Genomic DNA, 26529 nt, shown 5'->3' on the forward strand with positions numbered 1-26529 from the left:
GGGGATTTTAGTTATTATCTGTTAACAATTATAGAATCAAAAAACATACTTTCATATTATAAAATCAGCATTTTTTGTCAAGAAAAATGAAAGACAAAAAACGCTGATTTCATAAAATGAAAGCATGTTTTTCAATTCTACAATTGTTTTGTTTTTCGATTAAAAAAGAGCAGAGATTTTGGCCAGATATACTTAAAATTCCTGCTTTATTTTTAAAGTCTCTGGTTCCCTATCTGTAAAATTAGTATAAAAATACAATCCTGTGGGGTTGTTTAGTTTCAGGATTAGTGATAGTAAGTGTGAAGCACCTAGCCCAGCACCTGGTACATACTAAGTACTCAATAAGTAACTTTTTTTTTTTTATTTTGAGATGGAGTTTTGCTCTTCTTGCCCAGGCTGCCAGGCTGGAGTGCAGTGGCGCGATCTTGGCTCACGGCAACCTCTGTCTCCTGGGTTCAAGCAATTCTCCTGCCTCAGCCTCCTGGGCAGCTGAGATTACAGGCATGTGCCACCATGCCTGGCTAATTTTGTATTTTCAGTAGAGACGGGGTTTCTCCATGTTGGTCAGGCTGATCTCGAACTCCTGACCTCAGGTGATCCACCAGCCTTGGCCTCCCAAAGAGCTGGAATAAGTAGCTTTTTTTTTTTTTTGAGATGGAGTTTCGCTTTTGTTGCCTAGGCAGGAGTGCAATGGCATGATCTCTGTTTGCTGCAACCTCCACCTCCTGGGTTCAAACAATTCTCCTGCCTCAGCCTGCCAAGTAGCTGAGATTACAGGCATGTGCCACCACGCCCAGCTAATTTTTTAATTTTAGTGGAGACGGGTTTCACCAAGTTCATCAGGCTGGTCTCGAACTCCTGACCTCAGGTGATCCACCTGCTTCTGCTTCACAAAGGGCTGGGATTACAGGCATGAGCCACTGCGCCTGGCCACAATAAGTAGCTTTAACAAAAATTATTCTTCTGTATAAACTTTCAAATATCACTAAAATCTGATTATGCTAAAAAAAAAAATCACTGCCTAGGCACAGTGGCTCAGGCCTGTAATCCCAGCACTTTGGGAGGCTGAGGCGGGCAAATCACCCGACATCAGGAGTTCGAGACCAGCCTGTCCAATACGGTAAAAACCCATCCCTACAAAAAATACAAAAATTAGCTGGGCATGGTGGTGCACGCCTGTAGTCCCAACTACTCGGGAGGCTGAGGCAGGAGAATCACTTGAACCTGGGAGGTGGAGGCTGCAGTGAGCTGAGATCGCACCACTGCACTCTAGCCTGGGCAAGAGAGCGAGACTCTGCCTCAAAATAAATAAATAAATAAAAATAAATAAATATTACATAAATGTGCCTATTAAGAAATGTTTTGCATTATGTTTCAATGGAAGTAAAAAACCTCACAAAATAAAATTTAGGGAAGAAACCAATTCCATCAAAGTAAGATGCAGGTAAGAGAACTCTCAAAGTCTTTTAGACACACTCAATTTTTATTATTAAACGATATTATTATCTTAATATTATCTGAATCTTATTCTGGTTTCACTACTTACAACTTAGACATGGGTTAGAATGAGATGTAATTTTGTACCAATCAAGGGAAAAATACTTTTTAAGAAAAAAAATGGCATGGGACTGCCACAGGACTTCCATTCTCAATAGACAAAAGAATTTTATAAGGCTCTACTTATAAAATATAATTGCAATAGAGTACACTAGTGCTGAAGAGGCTGGTGGTGTGATATACTACACAGGAATTATCTTATGCAAAGGCAGGCCCTATTTCATTAACAGCATCAGGTTTAGTTAGTTTGGCTAAACTTACATGAATAATATTTTATTTCTTAAAAGTAAATAAAGCAGACCTTATTTCCTTGTTATTCTAAATTCGTATTCTGACAGACATTTGAGAGAATAAAAACCTGATTAAGGATCTTTTCAAACAAAGAAATAAGATCTTGTCCTGGAACAGTGGCTCACACCTGTAGTGCCAGCACTTTGAAAGGCAAAGGCAGGAGGATCACTTCAGGCAAGGAGTTTGGGACCAGCCTGGGCAACAGAGTGAAACCCTGCCTCTAGAAAAAAATTTTTAAAAATTAGTTGGGCATAGTGGCATGCATCTGTAGTCCCAGCTACTCTAGAGGCTGAGGTGGGAGGATCGCTTGAGCCCAGGCAGTCAAGGCTGCAGTGAGCAGTGATGGACCCACTGCACCCCAGCGTGGGTGACTTAGTGAGACCCTGTCCCAAAAAAAAAAAAAAAAAAAAAAAAATCACTGAAACTCATTCTCTCTAGTTGGGCTTGACTTAGAACTGAATACATTAAGCAGAAAATTAACACTGGTCATAGGTTTAAAAAATAATGAGTATGCTAAGCTGGGCATGGTGGCTTGTGGCTGTAGTCCCAGCTATTCAGAAGGTGAGGAGTGAGGATCCCTTGAGCCCAGGAGTTCGAAGAGGCAGTGGGCTATGATCGCACCACTGCATTCCAGCTGGGCCAGAGCAAGACCGTGTTTAAAAAAAAAAAAAGGCCAGGCACGGTGGTGGCTCACGCCTGTAATCCCAGCATTTTGGGAGGCCGAGGCGGGTGGATCACGAGGTCAAGAAATCGAGACCATCCTGGCCAAATGGTGAAACCCCATCTATACTAAAAATACAAAAATTAGCTGGGCGTGGTGATGCCCACCTGTAGTCCCAAGTACTCAGAAGGCTGAGGCGGGAGAATCGCTTGAACCTGGGAGGTGGAGGTTGCAGTGAGCCAAGATCGCAGCACTGCACTCCAGCCTGGTGACAGAGACTCCGTCTCAAAATTAAAAAAAAAAAAAAAGACCTTAAGAAAACTTGCAATAATGTTTCTATCAAATACCTTACTATGCTATTTATTTAAGAAAAATGACCAAATCCAGTCCAATTTACAGATTTTAAAGCTGAAAGGGCATTGGAGATTGCCTAGTATGCTTTCCACATATCTAAGTGGAAACACACTCAGAGTGATTTATCAGAGTATACATAACATTACTATACCATAACTGTGAATCTCAGTTCACGAGCTCAGACTTCTCTTTATGGAAAGTAGTTCACAGTATTTGAATCAATCCTGACACCACCTTTAGTTAAGGCAATGCAGACTGCAGTAAGGAGCTCCACTGTGGCAACCCCTATGCTGTTCCTGGTCTTGCAGACTGTCCTGTAACTTGAAGCTAGATAAGCAAACTTAGATTGTAAAGGCATGGTCTAGATCAGCAGTCTCCAACCTTTCTGGCATCCAGGACTGGTTTCGTGGAAAACAATTTTTCCATGGACGGGGAGGGGGGATGCTTTCAGGATGAAGCTGTTCCACCTCAGATCATCAGGCATTAGATTATCATAAGGAGCGCACAACCTAGATCCCTCGCACATGCAGTTCACATTACGGTTCGCACCATGAGAATCTAATGATGCTGCTGATCTGACAGGAGGCGGAACTTAGACGGAAATGCTCACTCACCCATCGCTCACCTCCTGCTGTGCGGCCCCGTTCCTAACAGGCTGCAAACCAGGTACCAGTCAGTCGTTGGGGACCCCTGGTCTAGATTACAGCTAAAGAACTACAAAGGCTTTCTCTTTATATGCCCTTCCTTCCTGCCCAAGACTTCTGGGCTTTTAACTAGGGATGCAGCACTGCAAGTATCCGGAGGCAGTAACTGGGAAAACCATCTATCATGATTAAAATAAAACACGCATTGGCCTCTGGAACGAAGGATGTTAAAATAATACATTCTGCCCATCTTGGATTCAAGACTTGGGGAAGTTTTAGAAAAATCAGTTATCTCAAGTAAGTATTCAGTGCACACAATCCAGTGACTGAGTCTACTTTTTCTGGCTACTAAGGTACAGGCTAGGCCTAAGCAGCATAGGCTTTGAAACTATCATCCAGGTTTTCAAATAAAAAGGAGTAAGAAAACAACTGCTGGTAATACAACATTACAAACATTAACATATGCCCAACGAACAGTATCGTAGATCGTTAGATTATCTGCCAAAAGCCTGTTCCCTGGTAAATAACAGTTATTGTTGTTTTACCTAAACTAGTTAAACATGTCGCAGCTTGCTCCTGAAAGAGAACATTCTATAGTCTTTGGAGAATCAAACAGTGAAGAGGTCTTGCAACATTTGTCAGAGGTAGTCAAACAGTGCAAGCAATCACAAAATTTGGTCACCAACCAAACCAGATTAGCTAATCTTTCAGTTCCTGTAGATAAGAAGACAATATTAACTCACCCTTTCTGCATGTTGACTTTTGCATCCCTTTATTTGTGTATTGAAAGAACAGGCACCTCTATGGGAACTCTATGCCCTGACAGTTTAATTACTTATCAAGTTTACTCTGGGCCGGTACTGATCATTCTTTCGTGAAACGAATTAGATACTTAAATTAAAAACAAACAACAAAACCCCCCTTTTCACATAGCATGGCGGCATGTCCCTTGGTAACAAGGTTGAGTGGATCCATCAAGGCCCAGCAGCTTGCCTCCTTTTCGTAAGGATGTAACTATTGTCCAACCAGAAGAGAGAGGCATGGAGTGGGATGTGCACCAGGATGAACTCGCCGGAATCGTCAAGGGTCGTTGTGTGACCCTCACCTTGACTTCGGGCGGTTTGTGGGGACCCAACTGCTTTCTTGCCGCTGCTCTTTGGTCTGAGTTTCCCTCAGCCAAACACTTCACCCACCCATGACCCTCCAACTGTCCGGCTACAGCAGGGGATGGGGGTTGTCTTCCGATCGACCTCGGGGGGCAAAGGCAAAAGTCCCTAGCTGCTTCGGAACCGCTCCTCGAGTCCTGAAGCCGCTCCACGCCTCCTCGCCCACCACTTGGTCCCCGCAGGACGTGGCAGTCTCGGGCTCCACCCTGGAAAGGAGCCCGCCCGGGTGCCGTCACCCGCCCCGCGCGGCCTCACCTGCCGCTCCCCGGAAATCTCAGCGCTGCCCTGCCCCCGCCCCCACCCTCCCGCGTCCTCCAACTCGAGGTCCCAAGACCCACACAGCAATGGCGCAGCCGGAAACTGGCCCCTAGACTTCCTCACGCCCGGCTGGCGGCGCGGGTCGCCTGTGGGCGGGACGCAAAGGCCGCGACTTCCGCCTTCCTGCTTCCGGTCTGGCGGTGAGTGGGGAGTGGGATCCGATCCCGTGGGGCTATGTAGGGGAAGTTGGTGGCTGCAGCTACCGTGGTTTTCTCCTGGTGTCCAGCAGAAACGGCGGCGGCGCAAGGTGTGGCTGGGCCAACCCAGGATCTCCCAGGACCCTCCGCTCTGCGCGACAAGGGGCCTGCGCTTGCCAAGGCCGACGGGCAGGAGTGAACGTGGCCTCCGTGGGTCTGCAGCCCCGATAGGGTAAGGAGGGAAGAGTAAGCAAGGGAGAAACGTAAGGAATAAGGGAAAGACAATGGAGGAAGTGCGGACGGCCGTCAAGTGCTACCAGTTGCAGCCGCAGGGGCCACGCGGGTCTGGTTGGGAGATCGAGCCTGGTCGATCCGTTTTGGGCGGAAGAGTAGGATTCATTCCTGAAAGTGTGGAGGCGCGAGCGTTTGGGTCTGAAGTTGAGTTGCAGGGAGATGTGTGGCCTGTGGACCATGGCTCTTTTACTGCAAAGTTCTTTTGCTTATTTCTGAAACTTACATTGTTTATTCGCTACTGGGCTGGAGAAGGTGAAGGCAGATCGATCTCAGTAGTACCTAATTCTAACTGTATGCGTGAGGTCGTATGAAGTCCAGGAGCTAAGATATTTAACGTATTAGGCACTTTCATGTGTGTTCAGTTGAAAATCGTGGGGAAGATATAATTAAAACTAGTCACAGTTTTCTTGGGGTAATGGGACTGTGGGTGAATTACTATAATTTGTTTGGTTATGTCTTCTAATTTTTTAAGTAAAGGACACAAATTGTATGATGGACCCAAAAAAACCTTTATAAAGAGTAAGATGAGCTGTTTGATTTTGTAGTGGTGTACCTAATCCAGTAAATAAATGAGTGGCAACATTTTTAGTATAAAAAGTTGAAAATCTAGGAACGGATACGCTGTGTAAGTCAGTCAGTGAGCCAACTTGTCTCCCGTATGTCAATGAACTAAAAAAAATTTATTATTGAAATAAGTAACTTAGTAAAATACTTGATTTCCAGTAATTAGGATTTTCTTACAGAGCATTTGCAATTGTAAATTCAAATGAGGAAGAAACGTATTAAATTACTATACTGGATAGGCAATTTTAGATGTCATATAGGTTGCATATATACAATATAGAAATTTTCCATTTAAAATTTTATTACAATTATCCTGAAATTGTGACTTAAATTTTGTTTTATTTTTTGTATTCTTTCCAACTAGCCAATTGTACAGAATTTAAACCGTCTCTCAGATGTGTACAGTAGAACTCAAGAAGACAGACTACCAAGGGTCATCTGAAGTCGTGATTGGGTCACTAATAACACCAGGACAAAGTTAAGGGATCACTACTCAAGCATAAGGTAGATGATTTTTTAAAAAAATTCCAGTTGAAATTGTAAGTGGATGTATATACACTCATTCCCTACCCAGGTATTCTAATTCTCCACTTTGAATAGCGGTTGACACAAACATGAAAGGGAGAAAAGCCTCTGGGGCAAAATAGAAAACGTCACTCAAGTCACATAATCCTCATTTGCCAGTTGCCTTTTCCTTACACTCAAAAAGGAACAAAACACATGGCATCTGTTAAGGCTACTTTCTCATTTATTAAATTAAGCTTATTCCAATAGAGGTCCTCAAAGCTGAAAGGGCATAAAATAGCACAGTACTTTTAGCTTCTTTGGCATATTAATGCGATGTCATGACTCCCTTACCCTCTCTTTCCCATTCGGGGAAATAGTCATCTCTCCTTCTCTGCGAGCATTTCACATGCTCTGTTGCTTGTCCTTTTCAAACACCAAATTTGCTGATTTGTATTTTTGTTAATTAGTAATACTAAGGATATGTCAAAAAATGACAAACTGTATTCAGCTGTTTCCTGGAATGACCACAGAAAACTCAAGATTTTTATAAAAGCCTCCTCCTAAATAAAGTTTGTCTTGAATATAGGAGGCATGTGAGAATGCATAGTCCTTATGACAGAGTCACATGGCTTTTTAAAATCTTCTATAACTTTACCTCTTTGAAGTGTCACTATTCTGGCTGTACTAGATGAATTACTTTTTCCTAACCAGAGATACTAGTCCTTATTACAATAGTACTAAGTTGTACTTTTTAAAAAAGCAAACTGAGTGATAATGGAATCCTGAGTTAACTGGTTGTGTGAGGAAACTTTTTCAAAATTTGATTAACCACATAGTCTTTTCTCCTGTTTTTTTCCTCTGTGTTCTCCACCCGCCTCCCCCAGCCCCAGTTTTCATAAGACTGCTGTGAAGATGTTTGATATAAAGGCTTGGGCTGAGTATGTTGTGGAATGGGCTGCAAAGGACCCCTATGGCTTCCTTACAACCGTTATTTTGGCCCTTACTCCACTGTTCCTAGCAAGTGCTGTACTGTCTTGGAAATTGGCCAAGATGATTGAGGCCAGGGAGAAGGAGCAAAAGAAGAAGCAAAAACGCCAAGAAAACATTGCAAAAGCTAAACGACTAAAAAAGGATTGAAGGACTGAACAGGCTTTGCAACCAGAAGAAAATCATTTGGAAAATTATGCAGCTTTGGAAGAATCCACTAAAGTTTCTTCTTTGGATTTCTTGACAGTATGATTTAGTAAATGAAATTTGACCAAATGGAAGAATCATGTTAGTTCTGACCTCAATACTATAGTAACTTTTAGGCGTGGGTGTAGAAGTTTATAGGTTTCTATTGACAGTTATTGTAAATTAGCATTTACTGTGGTACAAATTCTTTATAACTGACTTAGTCATTTGCCGCTTAGCAGTTTATATACTGAAATGAAAACATCTTGTGGGGAAAAGTGACTTTAGATTATGAACTCAATTCAAATGAACTCTATTTAAAATGGGGTCCTATTTTGGACAAAGGAAATTAAGAATGTAAAAGTCAGAACAGTCTTGAGGTAAAAAGTGTGCTTTGGCTTAAAAGGGATACAGTATATTAATTACATCTTTTATTATTATTGTTTATTTCTTAGAATCATTTCTGGCTTTCTCAAAACAAAATAATATTAATGAGTACTTCTATTTGCTGCATTTTTCTTAGTACAGCCTTTGAGACAGCTGGTAATTATAAGTCATTTTCCATTTTTTAAAACATAATTTTATAAAGAATTCTCTTATCTCGACTATGTAGAATACCACCTACTGGACAGAACAATTTTTGTACTCACAAACACTGCCATTTTCTTAGAGATGGCTTGAGAGGAGTAACACTATGGTTTAAAGCTTGCAGTAAAAATGCCAAACACTGTAGTACCTTGGAACCCAGTTTATTCTTGTGCTAAGCAGAACTGTAAAATAGTTAAAATGTCTTATCAAGTAATTCGCCGATTACAAAGACACCATTTGTTTATTTCATTCTTTGTTTTAACTCATGTGGTAGTGATATTTAATACTTTCTGATCAAACAGGTTCAAAGTAAAACGTTAAATTTCACATTTCTTTTAAAGAACTCTTCAAGTGTAACAGTTATGCCATACTTCATAAGTGGTAAAGGTATAAAATTTGGAAACATTTTGTTGGGCATAGTAGTGATTGGGTGAAAAGGATAAATTATATCAAAATGAGAATGTGCTGTAATTGGAAGTAGGGAGCTAAAGGATGTTTCTTTCAGTTTAGTAGAACTGGAACGTTTTACTATTAAACATGGCTTTTATAAATGCATGGTCCAGTAATTTTATTCACTGTTAGTATTTAATTCACTGTCAGCTTATTAATGTTTTCTGTACCCATTAATGAATTTTAAATTACAAAAAATTGTCCAGCAGCTACAGTTTAAAAATGAAACTAGACATTAAAATAAATTTGATAATTTTTTATAAAGAGGTCCTGGATTTTTTTTTTTTTTTGGAGGAACTAACATTTTAAGTTACATTATGTTACGCAAGTTAGAATTTCAGTTACAGCTAAGCATACTTGTAAAATTTCAGGACTGTATCTCTCAGAACCTAAGGACCACTGAAATGTTTATGGACCAGTTTGAATAACACTTAATGCTATTCTTTTAGATTATCAGTCTCTACTTGGTGCCAGTGTGAGCAACACATTATAACTCAAGGCACTGAAATTATTCAGTGTTAAGATATATCTATAATATGTTTGGTTTTCTGCAATCAAGCTGTTCATGGAAAGAATTTATGTACATGTTTTACTTAGGGTCACATTTTAGAGTAAAAGTATTGAAGCAAAGGATATAGTCATAATTCTCAGTTACCTACTAAAGTTATGGTTTCATCAGTTCTGTTGTAACAACTTAAAGGTATTTAAAGGTCTGTTTTTCTATAATTTATTAGTCTTAACACATGCCAATTTTGTATTTGTTTGACATATGCTTTTTTTTCCCACTTTTTTCCATCATTTAGAGAGCCTTTCTATATATGTGAGATTCATACTTTACAGTGTGTGTGTGTGTGTGTGTGTGTGTGTGTGTAAGGGGCTGGAGTATAGAGAATATTGTGAGGTTTGGGATTCTTCAGAAAAATCACCTCTCACTGCAACAGAGTACTGTTGTTAAAGAATCCCATTTGCTATTATCTAGAATACTTTTAAGAAATTGTTTACTTATTACATTGTTTCTGAAGTTCTGAGAACTAAGTACAATCAATTACCATTCTAAAGCTGGTCTTGGGGGAGAAAGAAAGCTGTCCCCTGGCTGCCTCTAACAAACATTTTATCAAAAATCAGCAAATAAATAAAAGTTTGTATGTCAGAACTTGAGCCATAGTATCCATGATAACTTTCAGCATATTACTAGTTATCAGATATATAAGGACATTTTAAATTTTACTTGTTTATAATAAGCAAACTAGAAATAAGCACAGGAGGCCGGGTGCGGTGGCTCATGTCTGTAATCCCATCACTTTGGGAGGCCAAGGCGGGCAGATCACAAGGTCAGGAGTTCAAGACCACCCTGGCCAACATGATGAAACCCTATCTCTACTAAAAATACAAAAATTAGCTGGGTGTGGTGGCGTGCACCTGTAATCCCAGTTACTGGGGAGGCTGAGGCAGAAGAATTGCTTGAACCCAGGAGGTAGAGGTTGCAGTGAGCCAAGATCATGCTACTGCACTCCAGCCTGGCTACAGAGCGAGGCTCTGTCTCAAAAAAAAAGCACAGGAAGCTGTGGGCTGGAAACCTAATGTTGAAATAGACCTTATATTTTATATGGTTCTAAGTTGGAGGCAATTTGATCCTATTGAGGAATGATTGCTTTTATATTTGCTACTGGTTATAGAATCATGCTACTTTACTTCATATCTGGAATAAATATTTAAGGACAAATTCTGCATTTCTCAAACATATTAAAAGGGATCACATGGTCAAATACCCAAAGTTTGGGAAACACAGACTATATGGTAAACATTTGCAAAAGGTGTATATGGAATGCAATTAATGAGATAACAGGAATTTGGCAGTAGAAACACTAGTGTGTTAAAACATTTACAGTTTTCTCTACAATCCAGTCTAGGAGTTAAGAACATCTTAATCTCAATTCACAGTCCCAACTATATCACAAATTGTATCTCCTTTTTTTTTTTTTTTTTTTTAAGAGACAGAGTCATGCTCTGTCACCAGGCTGGAGTACAGTGGCCTGATGATAGTTCACTGCAGCCTTGAAATCCTGGGCTCAAGTGATCCTCCCACCTCAACCTCCCAAGTAGCTGGGACTGCAGGTACACACCATCATGCCCAGCTAATTAAAAAAAAATTTTGCCGCAGGGCGTGGTGGCTCATGCCTGTAATCCAAGCACTTTGGGAGGCTGAGGCGGCTGGATTACCTGAGGTCAGGAGTTTGAGACCAGCCTGGCCAACATGGTCTCGAATGGGGTCATGAAACTCCGTCTCTATTAAAAGTACAAAAATTAGCTGGGTGTGGTTGCGCCCATCTGTAATCCCAGCTAGTCAGGAGGCTGAGGCAGGAGAATCGCTTGAACCCTGGAGGTGAAGGTTGCAGTGAGCCGAGATGGCACCACTGCACTCCATCTCAAAAAAAAAAATTTTTTTTTTATAGAGATGGGGTCTCGCTATGTTGCCCAGGCTGGTCTCAAATGCCAGGCCTCAAGCAATCCTCCCATCTTTGCCTCCCAAAGCACTGGAATTACAGGTCTGAGCAACCCTGCTGGCTGTATAGATATCCTTTCATATTACCTAGTGACTAGTTCCTTTTTTGCCTCTGTGGTAAAATGTAGTATCACTTTGTAATGATGTAATAAGATAAAATATTTAACCTGATATTATATAACAGGGCTGCTGGAATGTTGGGCTTTTTGTCATTAAGTGTGGTGATTTTGTCATTTGATTACTTGTTTTAGTATAAATGTTTTATGCAGTTTTATGTTTCTGTAGTGTATTTCTTAGGCAGTTAAAATTTTTACCTGCTATTAAGTAAAAATTATAATTTATATGTTTTTAGGCATTCATTGTTAATGCTTAACCCAGATATTCAGAGCATAAAAATTTGGGTCATTCAAAAATCTTAATCTGATAAGCAACTTCAGCAAAGTCTCAGGATACAAAATCAATGTGCAAAAATTACAAGCATTCCTACACACCAAGAAAGACAAACAGAGAGCCAAATCATGAGTGAACTCCCATTCACAATTACTACAAAGAGAATAAAATACCTAGGAATCCAACTTACAAGGGATGTGAAGGACCTCTTCCAGGAGAACTACAAACCACTGCTCAACGAAATAAAAGAGGACACAAACAAATGGAAGAACATTCCATGCTCATGGTTAGGAAGAATCAATATCGTGAAAACGGTCATACTGCCCAAGGTAATTTATAGATTCAATGCTATCCCCATCAAGCTACCACTGAGTTTCTTCATAGAATTGGAAAAAACTACTTTAAATTTCATATGGAACCAAAAATCTTTTTTTTGCCCACATTGCCAAAACAATCCTAAGCCAAAAGAATAAAGCAGGAGGTATCACGCCACCTGACTTTAAACTATAAGGCTACAGTAACCAAAACGCATGGTACTGGTAACAAAACAGATATATAGACCAATGGAACAGAACAGAGCCTCAGAAATAACACCACACATCTACAACCATCTGATCTTTGACAAACCTGACAAAAACAAGACATGGGGAAAGGATTCCCTATTTAACAAATAGTGCTGGGAAAACTGGCTAGCCATATGTAGAAAGCTGAAACTGGATCCCTTCCTTACACGTTATACAAAAATTAACTCAAGATAAATTAAAGACTTAAATGTTAGACCTAAAACCATAAAAACCCTAGAAGAAAACCTAGGCAGTACTATTCAGGACATAGGCATGGGTAATGACTTCATGACGAAAACACCAAAAGCAATGGCAACAAAAGCCAAAATTGACAAATGGGATCTAATTAAACTAAAGAGCTTCTGCACAGCAAAAGAAACTATCATCAGAGTGAACAGGCAACCTACAGAATGGGAGAAAATTTTTGCAATCTACCCATCTGACAAAGGGCTAATATCCAGAGTCTACAAAGAACTTAAACAAATTTACAAGAAAAAAAACAACCCCATCAAAAAGTGGGCAAAGGATATGAACAGACACTTCTCAAAAGAAGACATTTATGCAGCCAACAGACACATGAAAAAATGCTCATCATCACTGGCCATCAGAGAAATGCAAATCAAAACCACAATGAGATACCATCTCATGCCAGTTAGAACGGTGATCATTAAAAAGTCAGGAAACAACAGATACTGGAGAGGATGTGGAGAAATAGAACAGTTTTACACTGTTGGTGGGAGTGTAAATTAGTTCAACCATTGTGGAAGACAGTATGGCGATTCCTCAAGGATCTAGAACTAGAAATACCATTTGACTCAGCAATCCCATTACTGGGTATATACCCAAGGATTATAAATCATGCTACTATAAAGACACATGGACACGTATGTTTATTGCAGCACTATTCACAATAACAAAGACTTGGAACCAACCCAAATGTCCATCAATGATAGACTGGATCAAGAAAATGTGGCACATATACACCATGGAATACTATGCAGCCATAAAAAAGGATGAGTTCATGTCCTTTGCAGGGACATGGATGAAGCTGGAAACCATCAGTCTCAGCAAAACATCTCAAAGACAGAAAACCAAACAACACGTGTTCTCTCTGATTAGTGGGAGCTGAACAATGAGAACACATGGACACAGGGAGGGGAACATCACACACTGGGGCCTGTTGGGGGGTGGGGGTCTAGAGGAGGGATAGCATTAGGAGAAATACCTAATGTAAATGATGAGTTGATGGGTGCAGCAAACCAACATGGCACATGTATACCTATGTAACAAACCTGCATGTTGTGCACATGTACCCTAGAACTTAAAAGTATAATAATAAAAAAATACAAAAGAAAATAAAAGCATTTGTAATCACACACACACACACACACACACACACACACACAAATTTGGGTCATTCGTTCAGCAAATATTGAGCATCTATTGTATGCCAAACATTGTGAGAAAAACTGTTTTAGAATAACAACAAAAACTTGGTTGTACACTCCAGAAAATGTGTGGCCCTTTTAATGTACTTTTGTATGTAATGTTTTAACATGTACATTGTCTTCTGTCTTCTAGTGAAATTAATTTCTGCTTTTTGAGAGCTTTCCCCAATTTTCTATTTTTTCAAAGTAATTTTCGTTCTCATGGAACTCCAGTTATTGCATTATTTCTTTCTCTACTGTCCTTTCAGACTTTGTTATGGATTGTATACTTCTATTGGTCCTAATTCCTCTCTTCAAATTCCAACTAGAGTCCCACCATAAGCTAGCTTTTGTCCCATCCTCTCATCAAGGTCTTAGTGGTTTTTTTTACTTATCAACTAAGTTTTCTTTGCCTCTACATGTTTTATCCAAGTTCACATTTTTGATTAGTCTTTTAGAATCTTACAGGTCACCTCTCCAGAAATAAGAATCTTCATTCTTTTTTCTCCTATATTTGATCAGTTGGGAGAGCTCACTATTTTACCCTCATTATTTGTACCCAGTTCTATCTATGAGTGGTTCCCAAATGATCATAAAGATCCAAAATGTACTAAGCATTCACAGCTACAGGATCCTTCTCAAGGGAGTAATCCAAAGAGGGAAAAATATTTACCCTCATTATTTGTACCCAGTTCTATCTATGAGTGGTTCCCAAATGATCATAAAGATCCAAAATGTACTAAGCATTCACAGCTACAGGATCCTTCTCAAGGGAGTAATCCAAAGAGGGAAAAACAAATCTAAGCAAATTCATAAATAACAATGACTAAGTCAAATGAAGGATTTAAGTCTAAAAGAAGTTAGGTTTCTATAGTACATAATCTCACATTTCTTGTGCATACTAAAAATGAACTCTTAAGATTAATAGAATAGGAAACTACTGTACATTCAGAAAATACAAGGTAATTAACTTTTCACTTCTTTTATTTGTTAAAATAGTCACATCCATATACATGAAAAGATTTGACCATAATGCATTCATTGATTGTGGCTCTTGCCATCTCGTGGCATCCAGGATCCTGGCTGAAAGGTTTTACCAGTGCTGCTGGGAGCCACTGAGGGTTCTTCCTTTCCAAAGTATGGAGCAGAGGCATGGCCTTTAATTTGAGTTTGAACTGGTGGAGGCAGGAGTTCCTCACTGGTCTCTTTACTAAGGAGTTTTTCTTTTTCATAAAAATCTTGGCTTTTTATTTTGATTTCTTCTCTGTGTTTTTCATTCTTTAGTATTTCCTGCATGTATATATAAATGGAAGAAATTATTAAATTTCTAGTTAAAAAAAGTTTTTATAAAAATAGCCAATAAAAATAAAATACATTATATACATATAAATATATACATACATAACTTTGCATTTAAATAATATACAGGTATGTATATAAGTTTGAAAAAGCTGTATGATTACATACTAATGTTACATAAACAGTTCTGTCCTGATTTTATGCTATAATAGACATGAAGCACCCCACAGTAGAAATATTTACTACCCAAAAAATGAAACAAACAAATGTGAAATATTACACAGAAGCCTGAGATATTCTATGAAAGATTTCCTAAGCTTAACACTGATTTCTGCCCTAAAACTCAGTGACTGTACTTTTCCACTGGTGAGAAAGAAGTACTCCGACTACCCTTTTTTTTTTTTCTTTGCCGTTCAGATGTGTGAATACTAACGTCACCCTCTGTAGTACCAGAACCAAGCCTCATCTATTAATATTTCCCTTTCTCTTCTGGAGTGGTATGGCAGGAAAGGAGGAGGATAGGAATGGAATCAGGGTTTGCCATGCCCTAGACACTGTTGCAGAGAGGTTCTTTGCTATTGGAAATACTTTCTCAAATCTGTGCAAACAGATTGTACAATGCAGTTCTGTTCCTCAGAATTCTATCTAGGAGGATCTATACCCAAAATTACAATCAATCCTTTGTTACTGTATTTCCTTGAATAAAAGACCATCACATTTAAGAAGCATCACTATAGCATTAAGAAAGGCAAATTCCACACATAGTTTCAGAGATATTAATATTTGAAAAGATACGTATCTTAAAAATAAATGCAATACAGTCATTACATCTTTGGTCTTTATTCATTCCTTCTGTGTTTTGTTGTTGTTGTTGTTTGTTTTGTTTTTTTTGTTTTTTTGAGACGGAGTTTTGCTCTTGTTGCCCAGGCTGGAGTACAATGGTGTGATCTCGGCTTACCGCAACCTCGGCTCACCGCAACCTCGGCTCACCGCAATCTCCACCTTCCAGGTTCAAGTGATTCTCCTGCCTCAGCCTCCCGAGTAGCTGGGCTTACAGGCATGTGCCACCACACCCAGCTAATTTTGTATTTTTAGTAGAAACGGGGTTTCTCCATGTTGGTCAGGCTGGTCTCGAACTCCTGACCTCAGGTGATCTGCCCGCCTCAGCCTCCCAAAGTGCTGGGATTACAGGCATGAGCCACCACACCTGGTCCATTCCTTCTGATTTTACAATGCACTTCTAAATGTGTGAAATTTTTTAATGTTCTTTTTGCTTACCTGTATTATCTAATTTTTAAGAATATGTTATTTGTAATGTGAAATTAGAATGTTAATGTAACTAATATCTGACAACACTGACCAAAAAAAAAAGTTCTGTCAAGTATTTTTAAAATTTCAAAACTTTTAAAAAATGTCACTTAAAGGGCAACATCTGGATATCTAAATGTATGATATCACCTTTCTGTTTCTCAAGTGAATTTCAAGTAATATTGATTGTATAGTCCTTTAAAAAGGTAAGCTCTGATATTAAAGTAACATTTAAAATAATAGTTTGTACTTAAAGGGGGAAAAGTTTTTGTGGTTTTAGTGTTATAGACTTAGTTTTAGATGTGAAGAAGGGCCCACCTAATGAAACTTCTCCCTCAAAGCAAATATGTGCAGGAAAGAACAATATTTATAAATATTCTTGTAATTTTCACAACACACAGCAATTCCCCATGAGTAGTTTAATCACCACAGTAAGCGAGTTCTGTATGGTTGCTCCAAGTGAGGGTGAGAGTAGAGAAATCAGGTTTTCTTCTTCCTATACCCTCTAGAATTCTTATGTAAGGTGACGATGTATCACAAAGGAAATTCCTCAATATCATACTGGAAATAGTGGAAGTAGACAAAAATTCAAGTTCCTGTGTCTTAATGGAAGTTCGTTCTTTGGAGCGGAATGAAAAGTTCAGGACCAGGTTAAACTTCCACTAGTAAGCGACCTCAAGCAGCAAGAGGATACTCAGAAATTGGTATGGAGCTTGCTTGGATTTTGTATAATAGATCAGTCACGTCACCTGAAGCTGTGCCCCTGCCTACTTTATTTATGTCACCTCTATAGTTGCAGTCTTACAGTTGGTACATGCATATGCTTTTTGATGAAAAGAAAATGGAGGGCAAAGATCTGTTCTTGTTTCTCCTGCCTTCACATAATTTCTCTTTATTCAACATTACTCTTCTAAGACTTTCTTATAATAGCTATTGAGGCAAATGAAAAGCCAATCTGAATATATTAATTATTTTTACATATGAAGATGGTTAAAGATTTCAGAGTTGAAAAATATGGAGACTATAATTTTTCCTAAAAAAGAATTTCCTTTTGTTTTTCTGAAAAAACAAAACTGGTACCAAAAACATAACTGGTACCAGGCAAAATTAAACAGAACATAAATCATTTATGAAAGGAAATACGGTCTTGTAAATATTTGGAATTGAAGGCCAGGTTCTGTGGCTCATGCCTATAATCCTAGCACTTTGGGAGGCCGAGGCGGGCAGATCACTTGAGGCCAAGAGTTCAACACCAGCCTGGCCAACATGGGAAAACCCTGTCTCTACTAAAAATACAAAAATTAGCTGTGCATTGTGGCACATGCCTGTAGTCCCAGCTACTCGGGAGGCTGAGAGGCAGGAGAATCACTTGAACCTGGGAGGTGGAGGTTGCAGTGAGCTGAGATTGTACCACGGCACTCCAGCCTGGGTGACAGAGCAAGACTCCATCTCAAATAAAACAAAACAAAAAAACCCCAAACAACAACAATGAAAATATTTGGAATTGATAAGAAAGTAGTTAGGTGGAGAAAACAGGATAGGAATTGTAGACCTTAAAGACTTTTAAGAAAGTCTATTTTCAAATACAAACTACCAAAAAGCAAGTATTTTTCCTTCCAATTCCTTGGAACAATATCACCCTATATCTCCATACGTTTATCAAATAACAGTATGTTTCAGTGTTTGTGTAAGGATAAAGCAGGAACGGGCGTCTTTCTTCACATAAATGTTTGTATTTTAAAAACAAATATTCATCATTTTACTTATTTATCTTGCTGCCAATAAATATTTTTCTTTAACATTTAAAAAAAAAGATGGCTGAATGTTATTTTATCACTAGTATTGTACCATGATTTACTTAACAACTACCTCTACTGTTGCTTCCAATATTTCACTTCTTCATTAAAAAAAATAACACTGTGGTGACAATCCACATGGGTAATTCTTTGACTCAGACAGGGTTCCAATCCCAAATCTACCATTTGCTAGCCGTGTGACACCAAGAAAGCTACTTAACTTTTTTAGTCTCAGTTTATCTGAAAATGGGGCTTATACTCATAACAGTATTATGTTTCCTAAGATAGTTATGTATTACAAGGTGAGTAAGCTTTTATAAAACAATGCCAAATGGGCCAGTGTGGTGGCTCACGACTGTAATACCAGCGCTCTGGGAGGTCAAAGCGGGTAGATCACTTGAGGTCAGGAGTTTGATACCAGCCTGGCCAACATGGCAAAACCCTGTCTCTACTAAAAATACACAAATTAGCCAGTTGTGGTGGTGTACTCCTGTAATCCCAGCTACTCTGGAGGCTGAGGCATGAGAATCGCTTGAACCTGGGAGGTGGAGGTTGCAGTGAGCTGAGATCACGCCACTGCACTCCAGCCTGGGTGACAGAGCAAGACTCTGTCTCAAAAAATAAATGAATAAACAAACAATACCAAATGGAAGTATCTTCCTTTTGTTCCCCTTAAGTAACCTCTAGAGTTCCCTTAAAGATTGAAAAGTTTATGCAGATTACAGATTTTTCCATATTCTAATGTAAGCCAAACATTATTGATTTAAAAATTGAATCTTGTTTATATGTGACTATGTAAGTATAAATATTTATACCTCAAATTACTCATATGTATACTCTTCACATTGTTATTCACTGAATGTTTCTCAATAGTGGCATAGAATTTGGGCTCTGAAGCCAGACCACTGAATACAAATCCCAGTTTTACCATTTACCAGCTGTGTGACTCTATGAATATTATTTAACTTCCCTGTGTCTCACTTCCATGTTGTGTGAAATGGAGATAATGTTGTCTTCTTCAATGGGCTGCTGTAAAGGTTAGGAAAGAACTGGCTACTGGGCAGTGATAGTACAACAGAAGGTACAAATATATCTTAAAATAGTGATTTCATTCTATTAAAAAATAAACATAGCAAACTTGTACACATCTCTCTTTGAAATGGGTAGAGATGTTAGTAAGAGGTAATCTACTAGTTTCAGACAAAAGATGGAATAACTGGTACCAGGCTAGTCCTCCTGCCATGGCACCACTAGAAAACTGGACAAAAATACATTTTTCAGATACTGGACAATAGGCAGCACAGTAGTGTGATCCCTGAAGGGCATCAATGAGTAACAAATTAGATAAGCCCTATATCATCCCAGCTTTCTGGCTGGAGACACATTACTGGTTGCTACACAGGGTGGGGGAACCCAACCAGAGGATGGTGGTTTATGGAGAGATAGAGATGGTTGTTTAGGGAGCCTGAGAAAGCTGGAATATGCTGGGATATGTTAGGCGGAGTACCAGAATACACAGAGTAAGTTTTAGAAATCTGCATAGTAATCCACTTGAGTGTTCAGCTGAATATTAAGCTGTCCATGTGCGGGGTGAAACTCCATAAAGCAGGAAGGACAACTTCTTACTAAAGAATACTGGGGAACTATAGGCTGAAAATTGCTGGAGCTTGCATTGGACTAGGAAAAAGTCAAGTTCTAACCAGCCAGGGAGAGCTCGTTGAACACCTGAGACATTGTAAAGATCCCGGAAGGGTCACTCCTTAGGTGTAGGACTAAACTGGCATGAGAGTACAGCTTATTGGAGACCTATGCTGTACAATACAGTAGGCACTAGCCACATACCATTTAAATTAAACAAAAATTCAGTTACTGAATTATACTAGCCACATTTCAAGTATTTCATAGCCAAATATGACTAATGGCCACTATATTGGAAAGTACAGTTATAAAACATTTCCATCATTGCAAAAATTTGGATTGGACTGCACTGCTCTAGATCTACCCTAACAAAACTTAAAAGTAAGATTCTAGCCATACGTGGTGGCTCACGCCTGTAATCCTAGCACGTTGGGAGGCTGAGGTGGGTGGATTTCTTGAGTCCAGGAGTTCATGACCAGCCTGGACAACATGGTGAAACCCTGTTGCTACAAAAAAAAAAAAAAAAAAAGAAAGAAAAAAAAATACAAAAATTAGCCAGGCCTGGTGGCATGCAGCTGTGGTCCCAGCTACTCGGGAGGCTGAAGTGGGAGGATCACTTGAGCCCAGGAGGTCAAAGCTGCAGTGAGCCAAGATCACACCACTGCACTCCAGCCTGGGCAACAGAGTGAGACCCTGTCTCAAAAAAAAAAGCTTCCAAAAGTTTGGGCTGGTTCACATGTCAATTAATGGCCCTCCAGAACAAAACTCAGTATTTTCTAAAGGAAGACAACAAAACTGAGATACTAAATATAATATTTCAATGTTCATCATGTAATCAAGAGGTGAAGACGAAAGGATGACTAAAAACCAGTCAACAGAAGTAGATCTAGACATGATAGAAATGATGAAATCAACAGACAAGGACTTTATCACAATTACTATAAAAATGTCTAAAGAGTTAAAGAAAAAAAATCAACATGAGGAAAGAAATGGGAACTGTTATAAAGAACCAAATATAACTTCAAGGTGAAAAACAACCTATGAAATAAAAAAATTGAGTGCTTCTTTGTAGAAGAACAGTGAATCTTTTAAGACAATGGAAAATACATAAACTGAAGCAAGAGAGAGTTTTAAAAAAGGGCTAAAAAATGAACAGAGCCTCAGTGAGCTATTGGACAATACTATGCAGTCTGATATACATGTGGTCATGGAAGGAGAAGAGAAAATAATGACTAAATATAAATTCACAGATCTAAGAAGCTCAACAACCCTAAGCAGGATAATGATAAAACCAAGGCACATCCAAATCAAATTGCTAAATACTAATGATAAAATCTTAAAACTAGACACAGGAAAAAAGACACTTATACAAAAGACAAAGATAAGAAATAACACTGAGTTCTCAACAGAAACAACTTAGAATCCTATATCCAGTGAAAACATCTTAAAAATGAAGGTATTATAAGAACATTTTCAGACAAAAGCTGAATTTGTCACAAATATCTACTACAAGAAAAATTAAAGGACATACTTCAACTGAAGGAAAATGATACAAGATGGAAACCTTGTAGAATAAATAGCACTGGAAATGATCAGAATGAAGGACTTCATTGCAGAGAAAAACACCAGAGTTTTGGACACTCTGCCAGGTGCTGGATACCCTAAAACTCTACGTCCACCAAATCTAAGTTCCCTGAGCACACGAGAAGCATTGTTACACTGTCCATTGAAAATACCAATACGGATTTTGAGGCCAGTGATGACTATACTGCCAAGCAAACTTCTCAAGCTTTGTGAACCTGGTTCAGGAGACGCACAGCCTGAGACAAAAGGGCTGTTGTTACCACGTGCAGCCCTCAAATTAGCAACACTCTGCCATATTACCTCCTTATTCCCATCAACAAAAAGTCTCTAGTCACCAAAGCTTCCATGTTTTATACCACTGTCTTGGCTCCCCTGACTAGGGATATAGAGCAGTGTATCAACAATGGCCTTCTTGTCCACCTGAAGCAGAACCTCATGGAGTTGACAATTGAGAGTCATGCATGAGGTCAACCCCTTCTAAAAGGGTCATTTAAAGAGTCTCCTGGAGTGAAATATTGAAGAATATCATTCTCCACCAATCTCAGGGAAGAAGAGAAAGAAACTATACTGACAAATTTAAAAAAGGCATGAGCTGTATCAAAATCTGTGTGTCAAAACTTTCCTTAAATGTATATGTTATGAATGACCAATGTTCTGTGAGCATCTCTCTCATTTCAGGGGTGTTCAGCTGGAGCAAATTAGTTTAGGCTTGAGTTGTTTATGTTGTTATAGGGTAAGTATCCCTTATCTGAAATGCTTAGGAACAGAAGTGTTTGGGATTTTGGAATTTTTTGGATCTTGGAATATTTGCTTTTTACTTACCAGTTAAGTATCCCCAAATCCTTTGAATGCCTTAATAGTGCTCAAAAAGTTTTGGATTTTGGAGCAATGTGGATTTCGAATTTGAGCTGCTCAACTTGCATGTATTTAATGTTTGAATTTATATATTTTTCTGGTCAAAATTTAATATAAATTATCATTGTTTGTGAAGGATTAGATTAAAAAAAGAGAAAAAGCGAAAAGATCTAAATGCCTTTAACAAGCTCATCATTGTTTCTGTAATGTAGTTAATGGTTATTTATAGTGCACTATTCATTTACTCAGTGATGTGAACTTAAGCCCCCAAAAGGTTGTGGCTCAAGTCCTTTCCAATGCTGTTACTTTGCTAAGAGCCCTGGTTAAGAGCCCTTTTGGTAGCTGTATTATTGTTGCATTCAATGCTGCAACTTGCTATGTGTAGTAATGACAAAAGAGATTTAAAGTTTGTTTTTTTAAAAAACAAAGCTTAAATATGGAATCTACTAACATGCTGACTTATAGCTCACTCACAGATATTAGGCATGATATAATAAGTAGTTATTCTGCTCCAATCATACAGTCCCCCATGCAAAATCCTACTATACATTAACTTTCCATAAAGGCAAGGAATTCAGCTTTAATATACACTTACTGCTATGGAAGTTATTAGATAACATACGTGGATATTTGAATTATAAAGAGGAGGTAAAACAAATGGTAGAAAAATACTAGAGGTCTCTGCAATGATGTGTTGGGAGAGAGAAAGAAAACTAAAGCTATTTAAACCTGGGCTTTGGAAATGCACTCTAATATCTGAGGGAAGGCTAAGAGCTGATGACCAGTGCTCTCTGATGAAGTTATCATGACTGGAAGATAAGTTTAGATTACTTGATGAGTATTGGGGAAAGGGAAGGGCTGAGAGATATCTGAATAGGTTCAAAGGTTACCCAAAGAGTTTTCAACCTCAGGTATCCACCATTCTGCTTCTCTGGAGCCACACTCAGACCAGAGGTGTGGGAGTGAACATTCCTCAGTCTATACTATTAAATGGAATCAAATATTTAGATGCAGATCTAAGTATATATACAAAACATTTTTTAGGAATATTATCTGTTATTATATGTATACTTAACAAGAAAAGGTAAATACAAATTATGCAAATTATAAATTACCCATTTTTATTAATTTAAGATATGTAAAATGTCACTAGTATTTTTTTATGTTGTGTGTAATGTGTGTATAAATAAAAATGAATAACTGTTTTCAAACCATCATTCAAGATTTCAATCCCTTAGCCCAATTTTTCTCCTTAAAAGGCTCAAACCTAGTCAACTGAGAATTCTTCTATGAAGGAGTGTTTCAGTAATACCTTATATGTACATATATATGATGCTGATGGTGTAATATTCATGGTAAGCATAAAATTCCATAATAATAGACTTCAAAAGTATTTGAATAATTTTTATATTGATAGACATGGAAATGGAATAGAGTTAATGCTCAGCCCTTTATTAGGGAATTAGAACTTTGCTTTAAAAATGTTATGAATCCAGGTAGAAAAAAGGCAGGTTGAACACACACACACACACACACACACACACACAAATATGCCATTTCATCTTTAATGTTCTGGCTCCATGCTCCTCTAAAGTTTAGTATTTATAAATGGTCTCCATTTAGCTTCAAGTACTTGTGAATTCCAAGTATATCATATATAACTATGTTCAAACTGAAGTTCAAAACACATGCCAAGACAAAATCTAAATATAATTTAAAATAAATTCAACAGTGCTTCATTGTTAGAAAGTTTACTATTTTCAAGAGCAAGTTAAGGCTCAGGAGTCAGTCTTAGGCCCATGTCACTGGGTTCTTTTTCAGTCTTCTGTGGGAACAAAACCATAGCTTATTTATAAAGTTCAAGTTATATTACATATAAAAAATGAGAAACTGGATTTATAAAAAGTTATAATTTAAAATTATACATTAGCAGTACATTTGTGACAAAAGCTAAATGTACATATATCTTTAATATCTATTGGAGCTAGACATACTTTTCAAAGTACACATAAGATAAAGATGTAAAAATATTTCAATTACTAAATATACCCAAATGCATACATTTTTTACTGCTTACCAGACATAAATTTGACCTTGACAGCTCCACTAATTTCTTTCCATAATTTAAACCATATATACTAGTGAATAATTTTTATTTTAATAAATATTAAAAATTTTAAAGTATGAGTACATTGCCTTTGAGTCAATTAAAATGTTTTTCATAGACTACAAAACGATTTATGTAGATTATAAGTGAAATTTGGCATGAAGTATGTTTTGGGACCCCATACCAGTAACATTTGTTTACTATTAGATAGTCATGCCCAGAAAGTAGCCTCCCAGAATATACCACACAGCCCCCAATCCTCAATATAATTATAAAATTATAATGGGAATTTGTTGTTTCAAAACGTTCAGAGTTGAATATTCTTTTACAGTGTTAATTTTGTAACATGCTGAGAAACAATTCAAGCCTAGCAAATGCTATAGTGATGTTTCAGCTCGAATTTTATTGCCAAGTTGTTTAATTAAACTACATTTTCTAGTTCTACAAGTTGAACTGCCAGGATGAAATAAGTTATTAGATCACCCTTTTTCATCTACGAAAGAAAGAAGAAAAAAGAGGGAGGTGCATAGATCACCAAAAGGTATTCTGTATTTAGGCCCAAGAGAACACCTGCTAGATCAGTAATCAAAAATAAATTTAATCTTGCCTGGATGGGAGTAGAAACCCAAAGAGTAAATAAGTGACAGAGCTTAGGTTAGTATGATAGTACTGGGTTGCTAAGAAATCTATTAGAATAAAACAAGAGGCAAGTGAGTTATGCTTTAGCAGAAGCTGCTCCTGCTACATGTTCTTGCCAATCACTAGTACGCCTCTGCCAAATCAATGTCACATTTAATTTATTCAAATTCAAATCTATTGCAAACATCCTTTGATCAATTACAATAATGAGAATGTACACTGAGTTTTGTTGTTTTGACATGCTTTCTTGAACCTTCCTCATGCATTTTTTCAAAACATTTCTAATTGCAAGAAGGCTATCTCAATGATTCCTGTTATTTGAGGGGACAATTGTATGGTTTGTTTATATTCTTTGCTGGCTAGGAATTTCTGGCATTAAGTTTTCTTTCTTTGAACCTGAGCCAGATTAATTATTAAATCTCAAAATGTCACTAAAATGAACTAATCACAGAGCTCAAGTCATTAATAGTTTTTCAGGTGGTATTTCCTTTACTAAAATAAATGAACTTCCATATATATGCAAAAAGGGCCTCTACGCATAAAGACACAATTATTTAATTGAAAAAGAAATTTAGCAGTTAAACATTAATAAAAAATAATTAGAGTCACTTAATGCTAGTCCTATTTAATTGAACTACCCTGGTGGGAGACAAAGAAAACCTTGCTCCCTTGTGTGGGAAGAGGAAAGACCATAATCCCTGGGAGAAAAAGCAATGTCAGATCCCCATGGCTTTCCAGGCTTGGCCTCAGAGAGAGAGAAAGAAATGGCAGAAAGGCAAGAGCCCTGGAGGAAAGAAAAGGCTCCATCTGTGAATGATTGCTAACATTCATTGAGCTGTTATGTGCCAGCTGCTGTCAGGGGAAAAGAATTCTTCTGGCCTAGGATGAGAGAGGGAAGAAGAGTTGGATGAGAAGAAGTAAGACATAAAGAAGCTACAACTTAGGCTATATAGAGCCTGCCCTAGAGAATAAAAAATATGGTCAGAGGCAACACCCTCTAGGACTTGTTGCAGGGGACAACAGGAGCTGTGGCCCTGAAAGATATACTTATTCATTCATGTGTTTTTCATTCATTCATTCATTCATTCATTCATTCATTCATTTAATATATACTGAGCACCTACAATTTAAGGGCCTAGGGATACAGAGATTAAAACCTAGTTCCTATTCTTATGAAGCATCTTTGAGGAACAAAGAGGATGGTCAAAGGAGGTACCATAGGGAAGAGCTGGGTAAGCTCCAATGGCCAATTATGTGGCTAATGCTTATGGGTCCTTTCCTACTTTCCCATTCACTAACTGATTGGTTCATGCATGTATTAACTGAGAGCCCACTAAGTGCCAAGGATTGAGTTAAAAGACACAACTTTTACTCTGTGCTCAAAGAACTCACAATCTAAGGAAGAGAGGCAGGTTTAAAAAAATTAAATTATAATATGATAAATTCTGCAATCATATAAAACAAAGAATGTTATGAGAATGCAGAAGAAAAGCTAGTGTCCCAATTATTATTATTATTATTAATTAATTTTTTTTTTTGAGACGGAGTTTCGCTGTTTTTGCCCAGGCTGGAGTGCAATGGTGTGATCTTGGCTCACTTTAACCTCCGCCTCCCAGGTTCAAGTGATTCTCCTGCCTCAGCCTTCAGAGTAGCTGGGATTACAGGCATGTGCCACCATGCCCGGCTAATTTTGTATTTTTAGTAGAGACGGGGTTT

At 38.1% G+C, this 26529-nt stretch overlaps 2 protein-coding genes across 2 annotated transcripts in view; one reads left to right on the top strand and one right to left on the bottom strand.

Moving 5' to 3' along the window:
* Positions 1-5085: 5085 nt before the first annotated feature.
* SMIM15 (small integral membrane protein 15) lies at positions 5086-8968 on the top strand. Its single transcript, XM_003827411.5, has 3 exons — positions 5086-5360; positions 6351-6490; positions 7378-8968. The coding sequence occupies exon 3, from the start codon at positions 7406-7408 to the stop codon at positions 7628-7630; it is 225 nt and encodes a 74-aa protein (XP_003827459.1). The 5' UTR covers positions 5086-5360; positions 6351-6490; positions 7378-7405; the 3' UTR covers positions 7631-8968.
* A 5585-nt stretch (positions 8969-14553) lies between these two features.
* Positions 14554-26529, bottom strand: part of NDUFAF2 (NADH:ubiquinone oxidoreductase complex assembly factor 2) — a 209597-nt gene continuing 197621 nt past the window's right edge. The window contains exon 4 of the mRNA XM_003827410.4: positions 14554-14877. Coding sequence (XP_003827458.1) covers positions 14626-14877 — 252 coding nt within the window. The 3' untranslated portion in view covers positions 14554-14625. The remainder of the gene's footprint in view (positions 14878-26529) is intronic.

This window comes from Pan paniscus, chromosome 4, assembly GCF_029289425.2.
Source record: "Pan paniscus chromosome 4, NHGRI_mPanPan1-v2.0_pri, whole genome shotgun sequence".
NCBI classification, from domain to species: Eukaryota; Metazoa; Chordata; class Mammalia; order Primates; family Hominidae; genus Pan; species Pan paniscus.